Here is a 23,125-nt window from a genome sequence, read left to right as displayed (position 1 = left end):
GAGTTGTATTACATTTTGAGTTGCATCCCAAATTACACTTTATCACAGAAGGCTGAAATATAACAAACGTTTTTGGCATAGAAACACTGTTGTTTTTTAATCATCTTCATTATTATGAAATTATGAAAAATGGGAATAGCATTCCACCATGAGGCAGCTAGAGGGTGCTTTTGGTCATTGACTGCAGGCAAGGGCTAGTACAATGTGGTTGATATCAGAGTCTCCTGGTAAATAATTTCACTGTTTGCTGAGGCTGAGTACATTTCCTACTCTCCCACTCTCAGCGCATCAATAAATCTGGCCAGTGGATAGCTGGCAGACAGCGTACAGTAGACCGCCACGGTATTTGGCCTCAATTTCATTACTTTCTGTCTGTGTCCAAATGGCACCATATTCCCTATGTAAGTGAACTGTTTTTGACAGGGCCCTGGAATAGTAGTGCACTATATATAGGAATGGGGTGCCATTTAAGATGGACTTCCTCTCTCTCTCAAGGAAAAGTAATGAATTGGTTTAGAGCTGAAGTGGTCATTAATATTGCCTGTGTGTCCTGATACTCTCCTTTCATTTTCTTCTTTCATCAGTGACCCCTGATGCTCTTAACATCGTGCCACTTCAGTTCAGTGATTGTAAAAGGATAGATTATAGATCAGGGCAGGGTCACTGATGAAAGAAGTCAGTGAAAGGAAGAGTATGGGTTGCTGTTAACCCATCGTGTCACTTCAGTTCAGTGATTGTAAAGATAGATTAAGTCAGGGTCAGGGTCACTGATGAAAGAAGTCGTGAAAGGAAGAGTCATGGGATTGCTGTTAACCCATCGTTCACTTCAGTTCAGTGATTGTAAAAGACAGATTAAAGAGGAAGCTTCTTGTACTTGTGTATGACATGTTTTCTTTTTGCCTCTTTTCTGAGCCTTTCTGGTTTACGATCTGGGAGAGTAGCGTATCTCCAGAGTTGTCTCTGGCCCTGTTAAGCTCGGGCACCGCACGACCGACTCTCCATTTTTATAATAAGGTTAGACTGAATGTATTTGTCTGCTGCTTGTGTAACGGATGTGAAATGGCTAGCTAGTTAGCGGGTACGCGCTAGTAGCGTTCAATCAGTTACGTCACTTGCTCTGAACCTATTAGTATTGTTGCCCCTTGTTTTGCAAGGGCCGCGGCTTTTGTGGAGCGATAGGTAAGAGTGCTTCGTGGGTGTCAGTTTGTTGATGTGTGAGAGGTGTCTGGTTCGCGCGGAGGTCGGGGCGAGGGAGGCCGTAAAGTTAAACTGTTACACTTGTCCCACTGCTCCCTCATTTACATAATTCAATTCATTTAGCATCCCTTTTCATAGCATCAACGGCTGCTGGCCTTGAAGGTCATCTGTCTGACATTACATCACAAAATACCCTGTATTAGGCTACATTCTGGTTATAGACATTCTAGGGTATAGACATTTAGATATAACATTCAGGTATGACATTCTAGATATAGACATTCTAGGATAAGCATTCTAATGGATAGTAGACATTCTAGGTATAGACATTCTAGGATATAGACATTCTAGGGTATAGACATTCTAGGATATAGACATTCTAGGATATAGACATCTAGGTTATATGACATTCTAGGATATAGACATCTAGGTTATAGACATTCTAGATATTAGACATTCTAGGATATAGACATTCTAGGTATAAGACATTCGGATATAGACATTCTAGGATATAAGACATTCTAGGTATATAGACATTCTGGATATAGATTCTAGGATATAGACATTCTAGGTGTAATAGACATCTAGGATATAGACATTCTAGGGTATAGACATTCTAGGGATATAGACATTCTAGGATATAGACATTCTAGGATATAGACATTCTAGGATATAGACATTCTGTAAGGGTATAGACATTCTAGGATATGACATTCTAGGGTATAGACATTCTAGGATATAGACATTCTAGGATATAAATAGATTCTAGGATATAGACATTCTAGATATAGACATTCTAGGGTATAAGACATTCTAGGTTATAGACATTCTAGGATATAGACATTCTAGGATATAGACATTCTAGATATAAAATTCGTAGGGTATAGACATTCTAGGATATAGACATTCTAGGATATAGACATTGTATTAGCTACACACACACACACACACACACTCTCTCTCTCTCTCTCTCTCTCTGTGATGTTAAAATATTAATGAAGCACATGCAGTGGCTGGATCAATAGCGTGGGCAACTTTCCCAGTCTGTACAGGTTGGCTGTGCTACAGTAGATTGCCATTTTGTACCACCGACCAGATGGATGACGATATTAATAGTTCATATAGCTGGGAATGAGGCCCTTGCAAATGACTCTGTTATTGACCACCAGACACACACACACAGAGACATACACACACACACACAGAGACATACACACACACACACACACACACACACACACACACACACACACACACACCTTTTTGTTGGGTAGTCTATATTATCCCAGCAGTGGGTTTGAAATATGATGTCATTTATATGTCATTGTACTTCCTTAACCTCTAACAGAATCGATTGCTTTAATAAAACCTCTACTGGAAGCCCATTCTGTTGATTGAAAACTCAAATATTCCAAAAGGAATCCACTCTTCATGCTATATTATATAAGATACGGTATTATTAAAATCATGTGTGTGTAAAACGATAGGCCGACATTTATACTGTAATTGAATAGAAATCAAATTCATCCAATTTGACATGTGTTCTTTTGAGTTTTAATGACATTCTATTCTGACATGTCGCCATGCTGCATGGCCCATTCATACCCGACCTCTACTATTGTGACATCCACCAAAGGGAAGAGAATAAAGTCTGTCACGCGGGCGCGCTCTGCTTGTCACCACTGACTGCTGCACACGAGGAAACYGTACACTGCTCTCTCTCCGGCTGTGCTKAGACCCTATCTCTTATCCCATCCGCCCTCGGTCTGTTTACACGCTAAACAGTCCGTTGTTGACTGGAAGACAATACGAAGATCCTGCTTCTAGGCAGGTTTTCTACACGTGTTCTACTGCTCAGTATGCCAGAACGCATGGACTAATTTAACGACGATGGCTTCMTTGCGAATGGTCGCCAAACTCCGGGCTGGAGTTATCGGATGTACRAAACCGTTCCGCTACGCACTCAAAACAACCCGATCTCCGGTGAAATTACTGCATACGGTAAACTGAAACTACTGTGTGGGAGTAGTGAAAGGAGAGTGGTACGTTGTAGCAAGACTTTATAGATGGGACCGCCGCGTCGTTATGTAGACATCCAAACTAGTGTTTTGTGTCTTCACAAGTTTTGCACAGTAGTCTGTTATTGTAGGCCTGCACTGTACATGCTCTGATGGTTTGGGAAACCGGTTATAGAGTTCCAATGAACTGTCAAATAGTGKGATTGTTGAGCGAGGGTGTTATGCATGTCGTTGTTTCAAATATTMTAGTCGTCGTTTCCACCGTAAACTGCACTACTTTGAAGTACACTAGGTTGTAACAGAATTACGGATCCTTGAATATCAATAGGCCTACCGTGAAAWWWWTTWATATATAGGCAGTCTAGAGAATACAGTGATGCACTTCAATTAGCAAAGCATTGAATCAAGAGAGGGTTTTCCCATTCATTCCATCACGTCTTGACATGTTGTTAAATGAGGACTAAATAGCTTTCCTCTCTCTGAATATAGTCATATAATGTACTGAAACTGAATGCAGAAGACAGGTTGGTGATCACACACACACACACACACACCACACACACACACACACACACACACACACACACACACACACACACACACACACCAACCCTTGAATTGAATGATTCTCTCTCGCTCTGTCCTTTGTCCTCTCCCCTCTTGGTGTCACTGTCCTTAGCTTCAGATGACTGCACTAAGGTGTCACCTATCCATGCATAATGAATAAGTTACTGGAAGAGCTCAGTGATTTCCTAACTAGAATGTCAACACCGTGTCACCCAGAGTGTTGGCATGACAATGAATAATAATACGTAGTCCCCTAGGCCTACTGGTAGGTGACACTAATGAGGTTCTTCTCCAAGTTAATGGAAGATCGCAATGTGAATTATGTGAAACCTCATCCGTGTGTCAGATGAATATAAACGTTCGCAACACGTGTGTGTGTGTGGCCTCCTTAATTAACTGTTTACTGTTTCATTAGAATATGGCCGTCTGGCAGACACCAGTCAGCAAAGCACAAGAGTGTTGTTAGGTCTCTCCCAAGGAAGGTGCAGCCAGCCTTGCCAATATCACATAGGATGTCTTGGCCCGGGGCCCGGAGGGATCGTGTTAATGTACTTGATCCCAGTAGACAGTCCCAGTACCACCCATACCTACTACTGCCACTGTACTGTATCTCTGTCTCTCTGCCCCTGCACTTCTTGCAAGACAGCTAGGTCATTCTGTGGGGAATTACATTGTGGCAATGTCATCACATATGGTGAATAAACTAAGTGTACAAAACATTCCATGACACAGACTGACCAGGTGAATCCAGGTGAAAGCTATGATCCCTTATTGATGTCACTTGTTAAATCCACTTCAATCAGTGTAGATGAAGGGGAGGAGACCGGTAAAATAAGGATTTTTAAGCCTTGAGACAATTGAGAATGTGTGCCATTCAGAGGGTGAATGGGCAAGACAAAAGATGAAAGTGAATGGGGTATGGTAGTAGGTGTCATGCGCACTGGTTTCTGTCAAGAACCGCAACGCTGCTGGGTTTTCACACTGAGCAGTTTCTTCTTTGTCTCAAGAATGGTCCACCACCCAAGGACATCCACCAACTTTACACAACTGTGGAAGGAAGCATTGGAGTCAACATGGGCCGGCATCCCTGTGGAAAGCTTTCGACACCTTGTAGAGTCAATGCCCCGACGAATTGAGGCTGTTCTGAGGGCAAAAGTGGGTGGTGTAACTCAATATTAGGAAGCTGTTCCTAATGCGGGGTAACTCAGTGTACAATTACCCCACATCACTGTCAGCCAGAAATGGAAGGGGAGTTGAGTTGTCATAGTCACACATCAATGACTATCACCACAGGACGTCTGGGTAGATTGAACTCTTTTGAGCCGCTCCGCCCCGGAGGGGAAGGTCATCAAAGCATCAACATGACACTGATGGAGCGTCGTCATCTGTTGTCACGTAGCCCCTCTCCCCTCCCAGACACCCGACAGATGCACACACAGTGTTTATCTGCTCCTGACAGGCCCTCTTGTCTGTTGAGTCAGTGTGTAATTGAGAGGCTTTTATCCATCTAGAGCCGTGATTGGAGGAATTACAGGAGTCAGTCGTCCAATCACTAGACCTGACTGGCTGCCCATCTACTGTTTGTCAGGGTCGCGTTCAGCAGGGAACCGTTTGTGTAATTAATGCTTGGATAAGCTTATTTACTATTATGTATTGATTTATTTTTTCCCTCTTTATGCGGTGCGCGCTGCACAGAACACCGGAAGAATTATCACAGTGAATTATTTTAATGTTTGTTTATGTGTCCTGTTTTTGTTATTAATCTCGTAAGGATGGGTTGCCAACTGGTGATTTGACACGAAAATAAAATGTCATACATTCATCATACATTGTCTTCTCAATGGACAATATGGGTAGTAGCTTATTACTCGGTCTCCTTTTCAAAACATATCCATTAACTGAATAGGACCCCTGATGCGATCTTTCTCGATTTAATATGGAACAGCCCAGACTCCCACCTCAGAGTGCTGAGCATTAAGAGAGTTTAAAACCCAGAAGTGCGTGATTAGCTACTGCAGACTGCAGTAAAAGGATGTCGTGTTTGGAAATGAAAACCCCTGGGGTATTTTAACTAGTATTAGTCATTGTAGCTTGCATGATTCCAGACTGTCAGTGCCACTTCCCCTCTCTATCTGCCTTGTGAAACGAGAGCACGGTGGTTCGACCCAGATAAGCTAACATGAAAAATGCTGACTTGGGACGAGGAGGAGTAACGGGTATATGAATACAGGCTGTATGTCCTTCAATATGTCCTTACACATGTCCAGGGGTATAAGCCAACCATTAACAGCAGGAAGCTAGGAGCTTGGTTCTACTCTGCGTCTCTCTCTCTCTCTCTCTCTCTCTCTCTCTCTGTCTCTCTGTCTGTCTTTCTGTCTTTCTGTCTGTGGCTATCATATCAATGATGACGCAGATAGATAAAATAATAATAATAGGAAAGATAATAATACTCAATGAGTAATAACAATGAACAGGACAATACAGAAAGAAATGAATGAGGACAACAATTAAGTAGTTCAGAAAGACAGTTAGCAATGTTATTATGGGTGTGGCAGGAGGTTACATATATTGCAGGTAATATGGCWCAAAGAGTTCTSTCTCTCGCTCTCTCAGCACACCCCACACTGCAACAATGTGTGGTGGCTTTAGCAACACGGGTCATATTTCATATTACAGTATGACAGTAATTGGGAGACTGGGGAGCCAGAGCGCCATGGTATCAAAACCACTCAACCACTCTATCCATCCATCGTTATTCTAGCCATCCATGCTGCCTTTTGCATGGCATTTGCCTGAGGGCTGAAGCTATAGMWACTCRTTTGTCAGATCTCCATTGGATAAAATCAGCTGTTGTATAGTGGGCTGTCATTTTAAAGGTTTATGGCTGCATATTGCTACCACTGCACTCCCATATTCCTGGTTTATAACCAGAGCCTATTGGGGATTTATCTGGATTTAATGGGAAATGTGGGTTGCCAAATAATATCCTCCAAAAAGCCAGGAGAATGGAGTTGTAATTTCACTCTCTGCTTAACTGTTGGCCCACACAACAACAAACTATGAGGATGGTAATGATGGATGTTCCTATTAATCTGTAGTGAGAGAGTGAGACCCCCCCCCCTCCCCCCATGAGTGGGCAGCTGCAGAGCAAGAACTAGCCAGCTCACTGTCACTAATTCACCTCCAGCTAAACCAGACTTGTCAGAAGCCATTAGTTGTAGTATCCAGCCTTATTCCACACTCAATGTAACCATCATTGCTTTCTTCAGTTCTATACAGCCTCCTAGTCAAGTGTCCATCCTGCTATTCCATTTGTGTAACRGTAATTGTTTTGCTCAGGTCTGCACCACTAGCTTCAATCACGTAGGCCTTTAAATGCCTTGCAGAACTTGGGCCATTGACAAACRGCTTTTAAACCAGCCTCCTAGTAACAAAAAAATCCATTGTAGTCCGAGGCCAAATACAAACTATTAGTGTAGACTTGATTCATCGCACCCTGGATTTTACAATGTCATGGGAATCAATCTAATGAATGTGGTGTCCGTTTAGAGACTCTTCATTAGTATTCKCTTCCCCCATCGGACCACACTCCTTTATTATAGAGTAGGTGTGTCCCAAATGTGTCCCAAATGGCACCCTATTACCTATTTAGTGCGCRACTTTTGACCAGGCCCCAACAGTTGGGATGCAGCCTAGCATTCAGAAGATGGATGGTGGGACGCCACTCAGGCAGAGAGGTTTACGTGTCTACTGTGCTCCCATTCTGTGTGTCAATACCATTCTCTGTGACTGCATCACTACTCGTTTTTGTGAGAGGAATTGACGTGTTGAACGCACCGAACTGTCTGTTCAAACAGCTAAKACACAGCTCAGACACCRATACATACCCCACAAGCCTTGCCACCAGTGGTCTCTTCACAGTCACCAAGTCCAGAATAGACTCTGGGAACCAGACAGTATTACATAGAGCCATGACTACATGGAACTCTCTTCCACATCAAGTAACTCAAGCAAGCAGTAAAATCTGATMTAAAAAGCACAAAGCGCACTGTGAAGACACACACASTGTAATATTGTAGTATTGTGGATATTATATTGTAGATTTGTAGTATTAGAGTAATGATGTAATTKTGTGTTGTAACTGTTTAACATTAATGGACATTAATACCTACTATTTCATAAATGGGTTGTGACAGAAAAACTGAGTGGTGATATCCCCTGAACATTTTCGCCATTGTCATAGGATTTCAGTCCTGTGGTATCCAGTAGGGCCCAGTTTCCATAGGATTTCATCCTGTGGTATCCAGTAGAGCCAGTTTCCATAGGATTTCAGTCCTGTGGTATCCAGTAGAGGCTCAGTTTCCATAGGATTTCAGTCCTGTGGTATCCAGTAGAGGCTCAGTTCCATAGGATTCAGTCCTGTGGTATCCAGTAGAGTCTCAGTTTTCCATAGGATTTCAGTCCTGTGGTATCCAGTAGAGTCCCAGTTTCCATAGATTTCATCCTGTGTATCATAAGGCTCATTCCATTAAGCATCCTGTGTATCCAGTAGAGGCTCATGTTTCCATAGGATTTCAGTCCTGTGGTATCCAGTAGAGTCCAGTTTCCATAGGATTTCAGTCCTGTGGTATCCAGTAGAGCTCAGTTTCCATAGGATTTCAGTCCTGTGGTATCCAGTAGAGCGTCCATTTCCATAGGAATTTCAGTCCTGTGGTATCCAGTAGAGGCCATTTCCATAGGATTTCAGTCCTGTATCCAGTAGAGGCTCAGTTCCATAGGATTCAGTCCTGTGGTATCCAGTAGAGGCTCAGTTTCCATAGGATCTAGTCCTGTGGTATCCAGTAGAGGCTCAGTTTCCATAGGATTTCATCCTGTATATCCAGTAGAGGCTCAGTTTCCATAGGATTCAGTCCTGTGGTATCCAGTAAGACTCATTTCCATAGGATTTCAGTCCTGTGGTATCCAGTAGAGGCTTTCCATAGGATTTCAGTCTGTTATCCAGTAGAGCTCAGTTTCCATAGGATTTCAGTCCTGTGGTATCCAGTAGAGCTCATTTCCATAGGATTTCAGCCTGTGGTATCAGTGAGAGCTCAGTTTCCATAGGATTTCAGTCCTGTGGTATCCAGTAGAGGCTCATTTCCATAGGATTTCAGTCCTGTGGTATCCAGTAGAGGCTCAGTTTCCATAGGATTCAGTCTTGTATCCATAAGCCAGTCCTAGGATTTCAGTCCTTGATCCAGTAGAGCTCGTTTCCATAGGATTTCAGTCCTGTGTATCCAGTAGAGGCTCAGTTCCATAGGATTTCAGCCTGTGGTATCCAGTAGAGCCCAGTTTCCATAGGATTTCAGTCCTGTGGTATCCAGTAGAGGCTCATTTCCATAGGATTTCATCCTGTGTATCCAGTAGAGCTCAGTTCCATAGGATTCATCCTTGGTATCCAGTAGAGGCTCATTTTCCATAGGATTTCAGTCCTGTGGTATCCATAGAGAGCTCATTTCCATAGGATCAGTCCTGTGGTATCCAGTAGAGGCCATTTTCCATAGGATTTCAGTCCTGTGGTATCCGAGAGAGGCTCATTTTCCATATGATTTCACCTGTGTATCCAGTAGAGGCCCATTTTCCATAGGATTTCAGTCCTGTGGTATCCAGTAAGGCTCAGGTTCCATAGGATTTCAAGTCCTGTGGTATCCAGTAGAGCTCAGCTTCCATAGGATTTCAGTCCTGTGGTATCCAGAGAGAGGCTCAGTTCCTATAGGATTTCAGTCCTGTGGTATCCAGTAGAGGCTCAGTTTCCATAGATTTCAGTCCTGTGGTATCCAGTAGACGCTCAGTTTCCATAGGATACAGTCCGTGGTATCCGTAGAGGCTCAGTCCATAGGATTTCAGGCCTGTGGTATCCAGTAGACCCCAGTTTCCATAGGATTTCATCCCTTGTGGTATCCAGTAGAGGCTCAGTTTCATAGGATTTCAGTCCTGTGTATCCATTAGAGCTCTTTCCATGGATTTCAGTCCTGTGGATCCAAGAGAGGCTCAGTTCCATAGGATTTTCAGTCCTGTTTATCCATAAGTCAGTTTCCATAGGATTACAGTCCTGTGGTATCCAGTAGAGGCTCAGTTTCCATAGGATTTCAGTCCTGTGGTATCCAGTAGAGGCTCAGTTGAGGTACTATTGAGATGCATTATCCCCCAAATGGAGTTCAAGAGTTGAAAGGAAATGTTTCTGCCTTTTTGAAGTTCTTTACCTCAGGGAATTAAAATTCAAAGTGTAAAATGGGTTTTACCTATCCATATTCTAACCTTCAGAACGATACACTGGTGTTAAAGATTTGATCAGATATAGTTAGTCTACAACAACTAGTAATTACAACAGTAGTGACATTAACATTCTATTTTCAGGCCATGTCAAGTAGTCTTGGACGGTATACCGTGTCTCTGGGTTATTTTGACGTACCGACGGTATGCTTTTCAATACCGCCAATTAAAAACATTTCTATTGTATGTTTACAAATGGCACACGGAGCGAACGTGACAATTCCCTGTTGAGCAGCACAAYAGAGGTGATTCACTACTAATGTTTTCCCGCTAAATATCTTAACCCTAAGTTAACTATRTAACTATTTTCTCCAGCTCAGYGCTCCAGCTATACATTTGGTMTGCTAACTTGCTAGCTATAGGTGGCTAGCTTGCAAGATCACCCTGTGTTATAGAAGTTCACAAACTCTCTCTTCAAAAGTTGTCAAAACTGTCACCCATCAGAGAAGAATGTCTTATTGCCTCAGTGTCAGATTGCTGTCTGGTTACTCTGTCTGTCGGCTGGTTGGTTGATTGGTTGGTTGATTGGCTGGTTGGTTGGTTGGTTGATTGGCTGGTTGGTTGGTGCTCTCCACTGCATAGCAGTGGAGGCTGCTGAGGGGAGGACGGCTCATAATAATGCCTGGAATGGTATCAAACATGTGGTTTCCATTCCATCGAATCCATTCCAGCCATTACTATGAGCCGTCCTCCCCTCAGCAGCCTCCACTGCTATGCAGGTTGGCGGGTTTGTGGGGTCAACCTGCTATCATTGTTTAGGCCTTTAACTAAGGAGTTAAAAAGACATAGCTGGTTCAGTTGCTCTATTAGAATGGAACCTTTTTCTGCCAAGCGTGATAAATAGTGTAATCTGCATATACGTTTTAGAATTAATCTAAAATGTTTAATTGAAGATCTTGGAACGTAGGCAGATTATGCGACAAGTATGCACACTGTTCTACAACGGTTATTTTCTGCTCTCATATGCCATGCTACCAACTGACWGTCTGAATATACCTCGTATTACTCAAGGAAGGAAGCTGACAAGCAAGAAAAGTGCTTGTCATTTTCTGCCTGTAACTGTCATTGTAAGAGGCAGGCCACTGGCCATCCAATGTGCACTTACATATTTTAAGAGGAATCTCCTGAAAGAATATCTATTTGTGAAAAACAAAAAGGTGGATTCTCTTCAGTTTTTCAATCTCTTTTGGGAAGCAATTGACAGTGACACTGTCAAAATCAAATCAAGTTTATTGGTCACGTACACATTTAGCAGATGTTATTACGGATGTAGCGAAATGCTTGTGTTCCTAGTTCCAACAGTACAGTAGTATCTAACAATACACAAATCTAAAAGTAAAAGTATGGAATTAAGAAATATATAAATGTCAGNGTCTGAATATACCTCGTATTACTCAAGGAAGGAAGCTGACAAGCAAGAAAAGTGCTTGTCATTTTCTGCCTGTAACTGTCATTGTAAGAGGCAGGCCACTGGCCATCCAATGTGCACTTACATATTTTAAGAGGAATCTCCTGAAAGAATATCTATTTGTGAAAAACAAAAAGGTGGATTCTCTTCAGTTTTTCAATCTCTTTTGGGAAGCAATTGACAGTGACACTGTCAAAATCAAATCAAGTTTATTGGTCACGTACACATTTAGCAGATGTTATTACGGATGTAGCGAAATGCTTGTGTTCCTAGTTCCAACAGTACAGTAGTATCTAACAATACACAAATCTAAAAGTAAAAGTATGGAATTAAGAAATATATAAATGTCAGGACGAGCAATGTCGGAGTGGCATTGACTAAATACAGTAGAATAGAATACTGTATTTACATATGAGATGAGTAACGCAGTATGTTAACATTATTAAAGTGGCCAGTGATTCCATGTCTCTGTATATAGGGCAGCAGCCTCTAAGGTGCAGGGTTGAGTACCCGGGTGGTAGCCGGCTAGTGATTGCTGATGAATATGTTTGTGTGGTTTTGGTAAGAAAGGGTGAGTTGTTACGAAACCCACTTATCTAGGCCTAGCTACCTGCCAGTTATCTACTACCCACTTACACACTTCTATTCCTGACACACGCTTAATATATTGTTAATCTACTCTGCATTTCAACTAGGACTTAAATACAGCAGCTGACCCTTAGCTACCTCAGCCTGTTGTCTTAACAGTAACCTCCCTATAAAGAGTCATTCAAAACAATGAKCTGCTCCAAACAGTATCAAAACAGAATTCAGACCAATATGTAATATGTCTGTTGCAGTACGTAGAGGAATAAAAACTCTTCACGTTCCAGCTCTCTATCATTTTTGCTTTATCACCATGTCCCCTGAAGTATGCAGAACACCGGTTTGGAGAGCTGTCATGGGGAGGACGTCCTATACTCATCCAACCTGCCTGACTGTTACATCCGCCTCTCTCACCACCCTCTCTCTGCATGCTGCCTTTCCCCTTTTCCTTATGTTTTAGTCTTTCTTCTCTCTCCCTCTCCATGTTCTCACTCAGCTGTCTTTCCAATCGTTGCTCACTCTCCTTCTCTCTCCATATTTCTGCTCCCTCTCTCTCTCCATGTTCTCACAGCTGCATTTCCAATTGTTGTCCCCTCCCCCCCTCTCTCTCCCCACTCTCTTTCGCTCTCCCTCCCTCTTTTTCTCTCTAAGAGAACGTTGTCGAAAGGAAAGCGAGAAGATAAATGCCTTGACGCAAATCACTTTCATGGTACAGTGCAGCCTGAGCTCATGACAGCAGCCGGTAATTTGGTTTCTCCATCCCTCTGTTTTTCATCCCTGGCCCCTAGAACTGTTTATTACATGGGAACCATTCAGAAGGTCAAARAGGGGCTGCTTGTATTTGTCCTGTTTCACACGTGCAAATGTCTAACCTGTACAGTGTAATGAAATTAAAATGTTTTTTGTAAAAGTGCAGTATGCGCCATGTAAAAAAGCTAACGTTTAAGTTCCTTGCTTAGAACATATGAAAGCTGGTGGTTCAATATTCTCAGTTCTACACTATTCCCAGTAAAGAAATATTAGGTTGCAGTTATTATAGCGAATTTATGACCGTCGACTATTTCTCTCTGTACCGTTTGTATTTCATATACCTTTGTCTATTGGATGTTCTAATAGGCTACTTTAGTATTGCCGCCTAATCTCAGGAGTTGATAGGCTTGCAACAGCGCTGTGATCAAGCATTACTAAGAGTGCTGGCAAACGAGTAAAGTTTGAATGAATGCTTACGAGCCTGCTGCTGCCTACCACCGCTCAGTCAGACTGCTCTATCAAATCATACTTAATTATAATATAATAAACACAGAAATACGAGCCTTTGGTCATTAATATGGTCAAATCCGGAAACTATCATTTCGGAAAAACAAAATGTTTATTCTTTCATTGAAATACAGAACCGTTCCTTATTTTATCAAACAGGTGGCAACCCTAAGTCTAAATATTGCTGTTACATTGCACAACCTTCAATATTATGTCATAATTATGTACAATTCTGGCAAATTAGTTCGCAACGAGCCAGCGGCCCAAACTGTTGCATATACCTGACTCTGCATGCAATGAACGCAAGAGAAGTGACACAAATTCCCTAGTTAATATTGCCTGCTAACATGAATTTATTTTAACTAAATATGCAGGTTTAAAAAAAAATATACTTCTGTGTATTGATTTAAGAAAGGCAAAAGATGTTTATGGTTAGTACATTCGTGCAACGATTGTGCTTTTTTCACGAATGTGCTTTTGTTAAATCCTCACCCGTTTGGCGAAGTGGCTGTGATTCGATGATAAATTAACAGGCCCCGCATTGATTATATGCAACGCAGGACATGCTAGTTAACCTAGTAATATCATCAACCATGTGTAGTTATGTGAAGATTGATTGTTTTTTATAAGATAAGCTAGCAACTTACCGTGGCTCCTTACTGCGCTCGCGTAACAGGTGGTCAGCCTGCGCGCAGTTTCCTCGTGGAATGCAATATAATCGGCGTCCAAAAATGCCGATTACCAATTGTTATGAAAACTGAAATCGGCCTAATTAATCGGCCATGCCAATTAACGGTCGACCTCTACTTGATATTGGTGGGAACTGAAACACGCTGTCGATCCAGACCATCCCAAACATGCTCAATGGGTGACATGTCTGGTGAGTACCCAGGCCATGGAAGAACTGGGACATTTTCAGCTTTCAAGATTTGTGTACAGATCCTTGCGTGCCGTGTATTATCCTGCTGAAACATGAGGTGATGGCGCGGATTGGGACGACAATGGGCTTATCTCTGCGTTAAATTGCTTATCCCTGCCAGACCAGAACCCCATCGCCACCATGGGGCACTCTATTCACAACGTTGACATCAGCAAACGCCTCGCCCACCCCACGCCTTACACATGAGGCTCCCGAGGGGCACAGCGGTGTAAGGCACTGCATCTCCGTGCAAGAGGCATCACTACAGTCCCTGGTTCAAATCCAGGCTGAATCACATCCGTGTGATTGGGAGTCCCATCGGGCGGCGCAATTGCCCAGCATTGTCCGGGTTTGGCAGGGGTAGGCTGTCATTGTAAATAAGATTTTTAATTTCTTAACTGGCTTACCTAATTAAATTAAATAATATATAAATTAAATAAGCACGTAGTCTGCGGTTGTGAGGCCGGTTGGACGTACTGCCAAATTCTCTAAAATGACATTAGAGGTGGCTTATGGTAGAGAAAGTAACATTAAATTCTCTGGCAACAACTCTGGTAGACATTCCTGCAGTCAGCATGCCAATTGCTGCTGTACTGAACCTCAACTTGAGACGTCTGTGGCATTGTGTTGTGTGACAAAAATGCACATGTATTATCCCCAGCACAAGAGGCTGCTTATCAGCTTCTTCATATGCACACCTGTCAGGTGGATGGATTATCTTGGCAAAGGAGAAATGCTCACAACAGAGAAGTAAACACATTTGCTCACAATTTGAGACAGACTTTTCTATGATGCAATAGCAACATGGTCTGAAAAGCGGCAATTAAACAGCGCAGTCTGAACCGGGAACAGCAACCCCTGTCTAACGGGGAGAAAGAGCATTTGTTATAAAATTATAATTATTTTTTATTTGTGTTGCACAATTGTTCTTAATATAACCATATACAATTTCAGTAGCACGTCTTAGTGATGGACTGCCTTCCCCACGGCCTCCACAATGGATCAGTCCACTCAGACAGGCGCCAATCATATTTTTTGTTGTTGTGTGGTACTGCTCTACTAAAGAAATCTTGTTCGACCAACAGCCTATCAACCAGTCATCTAAATGGGTTCAGCCCTAGAACTAGCAACCTTTTGGTGACTGGCCCAACGCTCTAACCGCTAGGCTACCTGCTGCCAGATGGCCCGGGAAACAAAGACTATGTCCAGCTGCACCCAAAAGGATAACTCCTCCTCTTCTGGTCAGTCAGGGCTGGGTGGACCCAGACTGGCCACGCCATTGGTTGGTGCTAAATTCCAGTACAGATCGCCCCATAGCCCCTGGTACTGTACCACCTAGACACTCTTGTAAATGAGAGGATTTGTCAGAGCTGGGTGGGTGTGAGGTGGACCCAGACTGGCCCCACTATTGGTCTGTTGGTGCTGAATTCCAACTCAAACACAAAGCCCCTAGTCCTTAGACACTCCTGGAGATGAGAAAGGATTTGATAGGTTTAAGCCAAATGCAATTGCTCAACCATTTCTTCTGATAGGTTGGTATGTTGCTTGCACCCATCAGAGACGTTCAGATCTACAGGAGTGCCTATTGGGGGAAAGTGGCAAAGGGACCATTCAGCATGAGATGGTGTTGGAACCCTGGGTCGTGGTACAGTGGGTGGTGGGTACTGAAACAGGGCCCCCACGAGGGGCCATAGCTCAGCCTGTGACAGGAGCCATAATAACTGGGTCTGGTCCTGCCTGTTTGCCTGCCTGTTTGCCTGCCTGCCTGCCTAGGTGCTGGGCTCTAGGCGGCCGGCCACTAGAGAAATTAACCAGCCAGCCTGTGACTGTCACCAATCGATCACCATGATGTCCCCTGATGAACACTACTGGCTATGGCTGCTCCACCTTACTAAGGAGGAAAGGACCGTTTATCACCAAGCTGCAGCTGTACTGACCCTCTGAAAACCAACTATATTTCTGGCCTGGACTCCAAACTGATAGTGGTGAAACAGAGCATATCACTTTYAACTCCTGGTTGACCGTATACAGGTGAAGGAGGAGAGGACAGTTTATCATGATGCCACTGTGCTGTGTCTGACTCTGAGAACAAACCACRCAAAATMAATATAGTTCCTCTGGGGTGGAATCTGTTCCATCATGCAGTCTATTGTTTTGAGATATGGAAAATGACATTTGGAGATAAGAAATGAGAGATGAAGGAAGAGAAGTTGAGAAATATCAGCTGTAGCTACTAGCCTCTGTTCCTTGAAGGAGTCACAAAATGTGTGAATGTCACCGGCGGGCCAGGGCGTTGTGGCTGCAGCAGTTACCTCAACACCGTGCATACTGATTGGATGAGGGCGGCAGGGGGGGGGGGGGATTTGTGTGTTTTGATTTCACAGGCAGCGAGATGCGGGGAAGAGTGCACGTCTAATTGAACGCCGCTGGTGATGCTGATGGAGTCGTCCCTCTTGTTTGAATTGCACTTGACTCGACCCGTGTCTGGCTGAGGGCTAAATGAGTGGCTCATCTAAACCCCCAGGTGCTTGGCTGGGAAGTAGGAAACGTGCAGGATTATTCATCCTATAGCTCTTAGTGAAGGCCGATACGTTGTCACCCCACTGATATATGAAGGGAATACTGTATTACGGTATTCATTCTATAGCTCTGAGTGTGTTCCTGTTCCACCATGACAGTCATCTCCCATTGRATGTTTTGTATGATGGGAACGGTGCAACACGGCATTGAACCCGACTGCTTACAGATTTCCAGGTGTTGAATTAGCTGTCGTCAGCGGTATGTCCCGATGCACGGCGCATCTTCACCCCAGAGATAGATGACCTCGGCCTCTGAGTTTGACGCTCGGCTCCTTAGCCGTGCACTTTTCATATCCATAAAACACACTCACAACAGACAAACGCACACATGCATACACACAAGCGTAGACAAACAAATGTGCTCACACACACACACACCACGGTCACACACGCGCGCACACACAAACACACAAACAAACGTCAAAGTGCTCAAATGCCTCTCCAGTCCCCGTCACCACAAAAAGCATTTCACTAATGAGAACGATAAAAGGGAGTGAATATTTTGCCTCTGAATTGCGGCTGTGGCCACTGGTGCTTGACTGAATGCACAATGTGACCGTTTGAGTATTTTTAGAACACAATGCCCGCACTGGAGTAAATAATGTGTGCATTTACATATATTCCAACAGATCACAATAGTGCCTCATTTATCATAACCATTACAGATAACAAATCCTAATTGCTAAATTGCCCCATATACTGAATATTCAGTCATTTAAAAAAAACAAGTGCCATTTAAGATTAATTTATTGAATCTGTAATATCAACTGGTTATATTATATCGTGGAACACAGTGGCCTGGAACGCAGTGGAGCTTGTAGACGCTATGGCTGTGCAATGGCAGAGCCTTGTTTTGTTAATTTAGCAGACAAGACGCCCTTATTTCTTGAGCCCTTACCACAGTCAAGACACAACTATTTTAWAGTAAAAAAAGACATTATGAATAAAACAACAGAATAAAATGGAACATAATATTTTTCCAAATAACAATAGTTGCCAGTGTGAATGATACACATCTCGTGCCTGGTARAGTTATTCTCTGTGATCATTTAAAACGGGGCTCAATTTGGACAGTTGAAATCTGTCTTTTTCATATACAGATGTTTTTTTTGTGTGTTTTTTACCCCCTTTTTCTCCCCAATTTCATGGTATCCAATTGTTAGTAGTTACTATCTTGTCTCATCGCTACAACTCCCGTACGGGCTCGGGAGAGACGAAGGTCGAGAGCCATGCGTCCTCCGAAACACAACCCAACCAAGCCGCACTGCTTCTTAACACAGCGCGCATCCAACCCGGAAGCCAGCCGCACCAATGTGTCGGAGGAAACACCGTGCACCTYGCGACCTGGTCAGCGTGCACTGCGCCCGGCCCGCCACAGGAGTCGCTGGTGCGCAATGAGACAAGGATATCCCTACCGGCCAAACCTTCCCTAACCCAGACGACGCTGGGCCAATTGTGCATCGCCCCATGGACCTCCCGGTCGCAGCCGGCTGCGACAGAACCTGGGCTCGAACCCAGAGTCTCTGGTGGCACAGCTTAGACCTTAGACCACTGCGCRACCCGGGAGGCCCATATACAGATGTTTGATTTAGTTTAATCTGCCTGCTTCTTTGGGATGTTCAAAATGGATGAACAATTCCACATTGAACACTGCATGGTGATGAGTTACGGCCACAACATCTGTTTGGAGAGTAGGTATATGCTTACCCGGTGTAGGGTGCAGTTTTTCGGAATGGGACGTTAAACAGGTGTCCTGAGTCTCTGTGGTCACTAAACGATCCCATGGAACTTATCGTAAGAGTAGAGGTGTTAACCCCGGTGTCCTGGCTAAATTCCCAATCTGGCCTTCATACCATCACGGCCACCTAATCATCCCCAGTTTACAATTGGCTCATTCATCCCCCTCCTCTCCCCTGTAACTATTCCCCAGGTCGTTGCTGTAAATGAGAAAGTGTTCTCAGTCAACGTACCTGGTAAAATAAGGGTTAAATAAATAATTATTCTGAAGAAAATATGCTCTTTGTCTTTATCAAACAGTTTTTGCATATTTTCAGTGTGGAACTATGTTTAGGGGGTTTATAGCTCAGGCCAGGGATAGGGATGGGCAACTGGCAGCCCATTTTATATCTACCTTTTTACATTTTGGAACTCAGTCGGGGTCTCAACTTACTGTTGAGAGTCAGAATAGTAGAATACAGAAGGTGCATTTTGAAATTTGGATGTGCATCAGCTGTCACTTAATTAGCCCATGTCAGCTGTATTTTTTTATAATTTTTTAAAGATTGGTAAATTAGTCTAGTGGCCAGCTATCTAAACTGTAGTAATAAGCAAGGTGGAATTAACGGGAGCCCGTTTGATCATCAGTTGTCATATTAAAAACGGCAAGCATTTGCTTCCACCCTATGGCAGAATGTGTAGAATTGCAGGAAATTAGTTATAAAATCGCTAGCTCTTCCGTTCAAGTACTCAATTACACATGCCCATCCCTAGACACAAGATAATGAGTTTCAACTAACAGCCAGTAGAGTTCCTACTGAAACCATTGTTTACTGATTATGAATCCAATTATTGAATTGGATTACATTACCGATTACAATTTTGGACAGTTAACTAGTAGGGCCGGGACTATACCAGTATCGCGATACTCGTTAGTATCACGGCAAGGAAACCGAGCACAAAGCGGATTTAACTTATTTAGGAAAAGAGCCCTAATGTTGGAAAGAAACATCACTATGTTGTCATCCAGAGTCACATTTATTTATTTTKCACCAAGCAATAGCACACACTATTTTACATGCAGCAGGTTTTTAAAGGACCTTTGGGATATTGGTATCTTCCCGGGCCCTAGTAACTATAGCGGGTTTCATTTAGAAAGTAACCTACCCTGCTTATTGCTGGAGCCTGCCCCATCTCTCGTCTCTTATCAGTGTTTCCTGCCTTCTTACTCTTAACCACTGATGTGTAAGTCTATAGATCTCCCATCCAGTGGTGATTTTAGCATGTAAATCTTGGTGGGGCAAAAAAATGTAGAGTGMGATGCTCCCAGCAAAGCCACTTCACAACACTAAACAATACATTCATTACACTATAACGGTGACCAACAGTGCCCACAAACTGTTAGGGAATACATCAAGCTATCCCAACAGCAGTCCCAACATCTTACCACTGCTACACCTGGCTATCAGCGGAGGCTTGTCTGGCAGCGAAACATTCAGCCTCATTTACTGCCTTAAAAAAAAAAAAACATAGCTTATATGGCTGACTTGCTTAAACAAATGTGGTTTCTAATGACAATTGAGATGTACGAACTATGGCATAAGGGAACAATGAGCGGATAAGAGGCCATCTGTAATTTCGATTAAGACATCAATGAGCGAGCTACGACGGACGTAGTCAATACAACTATTTGTTTAGCACTTTTGAAATGTACAGCGACAGAATTCAGAACATGGACTGTTCTTACAGTGTTCTCCCTGTACACCAAGTCAGAACCGTAGGATAAATAAAGGGGCATATAAGCAGAAAATGAAAGCTCTTAGAATATTCGATGATTACATTTCTCTAAAACAGGTTATAGGCTACATGTGCACCACCAAGTCTGAACAGTAGATGAAATGAAGAGGGGTAAAAAGACCAAATGATTAGGGTGAGGCACATGGGCTACTAACAGATTACTAAACAACATACACTTAGTATTACTTTCTTAGCTACAGTATACATATCTCCCTGGAATATTACCATCATTTATGCAGCAACATACAATACATTTTTGGACTCACCTTCTTGTGCTCACTTGAACAGGAAGGCGGCGCAGCGGTCCTTCGTGGGCAAATTTTGTCATCAAAGTCTGGCATTCTTGGATTTATGGTGCTTTCAAAACAACTGGGAGCTCGGGGGGAACAAGGTTGAATCATGATGACGTCGTTGCTCTTCAGGTCGTAGCTCTAGAAGGAGGCCAGATTTACATTTCCGAGTTGGATGATCGTTGAAAATGTATTTTTCCAGTCGGAGCTCGTTTATTCACGACTTCCCAGTTGTCTTGACACCTCCACTGAAGGTTCCAAGTTTTTCGGGGCAGTTTTCTTGAGTTTTAAGTTGGTTTTTGAGTGCAAAACCCCCCCAAAAATCCATGGCTTCATTGGAAACAAGCATGGCCCAATGCTGACAATTTTGTTCACTTCATAGTTGTTAAAACTGCGAAAAAAAAGGGAAGGCCCCTTAATCCCGAGGTGGAACTTGGAAAGAAACCCCAACCACAGGTTCCACTCCATGTATGTAGACAGCGCGCCTAATTGTTTGCCTTTTGACTGCAATTGCCTGGCACCCGGTTAGCCGTGAGCTGGGATCTCCTTCCAAAAACCACCATCTTTTTCCATTGCATAACTGTTCATCATCCCGGCCATGCATCCACCATTCCATCCACGGACTCCATGTTTGTGCATACACCTCTGTGCTAGCTCTCGGGACATCGCCTCAATGGCCAAAAGTACGGAATGAGCACCGATACGTTTCTATCTTACTATTTACTCTATAATCTTTGTTATTTATTATTCTTAATGATAAGATTTAAAAAGGAAAACATGGCCAGTAGACTTGATTCATGATGATGACTGCTAGCTAAGATTTTGAAAATAGCCGTGCCTGTATTAAGCATGATTCGCTTGACGCACTGCAAATACCATCAGTTTGCCTCTACGATATCGATTCTAAATGGCCTACCTTACGTGGCCCTTAATTAAATACCTCAATCAATGGACTTTCCGTATCATGTCATCAGTCATCTGTAGCAAGCTCAAAAACCTGATGACCACGCAGTAGCTCGCTGTCACGCACCAGCCCCCTCTCTCTTCAGGCAATGCGGTCAGCTTCTAATGTACACACATCCTGTATATTAGATCAGGCCGCCGCCCCACCAAAGGGGCTTGAAATTTTTTTCTAAGGCGTCTACCCCTCAAGGGGGAACTCACATTACTTCCTGTTTCGCACGCCACTCACACCTTCGGCTCGCGAGGTGGGACGCTTTCGCCTATGGGGACCCATGAACGTGGGACAGAAAACACTGCAGGTCCCAATTCCCACAGCCCACAAAGGCCGCTTACACTGTAGTTCTATTGCTTATGGCCTTGCGTATCCAACCACCACCAGTAAATAGCATCTGAATACAGCAAGGTCGGACACTTGCAATAATACCCTTGTCAAAATGCTGCGCGCCTTTGCCACATTACCTCACAAGGCAACACAAAAAAGAGCAGCCACTGACACACATCATCCACTCTACCATCTCTAAATGCAAACCCAACGTTATTGGACCTTAAAAACCCTGATTCACGTCTCACATTTAACACGACCATGTATCTTTACTCACTGTGGTTGTGCGTGTGAGCATGTGTTTCATAGTGGCAGAATGCATGCCTAAGGCATCACAAGACTTATTGGGAGTTGTGTTGGTATAATTGTAGCACTATACAAAATCTCTTTACACACACAGTGACAGAATACTCAGCCAATCACGGTGGAATGCTTCGTATTTTCTACTGGCTTGCCCCACCACCACAGAAAGCGCTGAGCAAGGCTGAAATCAAATCAAAGTTTATTTGTCACATGCGCCGAATACAACAGGTGTAGACCTTACAGTGAACACAATGCAAATAGTCCGGGTAGCCATTTGATTACCTGTTCAGAAGTCTTATGGCTTGGGGGTAAAAACTGTTGAGAAGCCTTTGTGGAGCTGCATTACTCAAGAAAACAAAAAAGAGACCATGTTTGTATGTAGTCTTTATTAACTCAATGATGATATGTATATATATATATATCATCATTGAGTTAATAAAGACTACGTACAAACATTGTGTGTGTGCGCACAGTTGAATAATAACAGTTGAATAGAAAAGGAGTCTGGGTGGTTGAATGAATCGGTGAGTCTCTGTCCCAGCGGCAGTGACATCCAGGGACCTGACAGCCACCTGACAGAGTGGGTGTGAGTGCGTCTCTGACAGCCACTCCTCTTCGACCTTCCAGTCTGTAGCCTGGAATATAATATACATTGTTTGCAAACTGATATGAAACATGTATTAATGCCAAAATAACATGCAAAACAGGCAAGCCCACCCCAAAAAACTATTTTTTTGCTAAATTGTGGGTCTCAAAACAGGTGGGTCTCTAATGACGGGTCACCACTGCTCCCATTGCTCTGACCGTATCCCCTGTCCTTTGTGTGGTGTCTCCTGTAGCTATAGCCGTGTACGGATGGCTCCAGCACTCCGCTTCTTTAACTTGATATTGA

At 43.3% G+C, this 23,125-nt stretch overlaps 1 protein-coding gene across 1 annotated transcript in view; it reads left to right on the top strand.

Moving 5' to 3' along the window:
• Window positions 1-2,815: 2,815 nt before the first annotated feature.
• Window positions 2,816-23,125, top strand: part of LOC112074565 (calcium uniporter protein, mitochondrial) — a 33,410-nt gene continuing 13,100 nt past the window's right edge. Inside the window, 1 exon segment of the mRNA XM_070440582.1 lies at window positions 2,816-3,198. Within this exon segment, the coding sequence (XP_070296683.1) occupies window positions 3,088-3,198 (111 nt within the window). The 5' untranslated portion in view covers window positions 2,816-3,087.

This window comes from Salvelinus sp. IW2-2015, unplaced genomic scaffold (assembly GCF_002910315.2).
Source record: "Salvelinus sp. IW2-2015 unplaced genomic scaffold, ASM291031v2 Un_scaffold2685, whole genome shotgun sequence".
Classification (NCBI taxonomy): domain Eukaryota; kingdom Metazoa; phylum Chordata; class Actinopteri; order Salmoniformes; family Salmonidae; genus Salvelinus; species Salvelinus sp. IW2-2015.
This window is presented reverse-complemented; position numbering and strand designations above follow the sequence as displayed.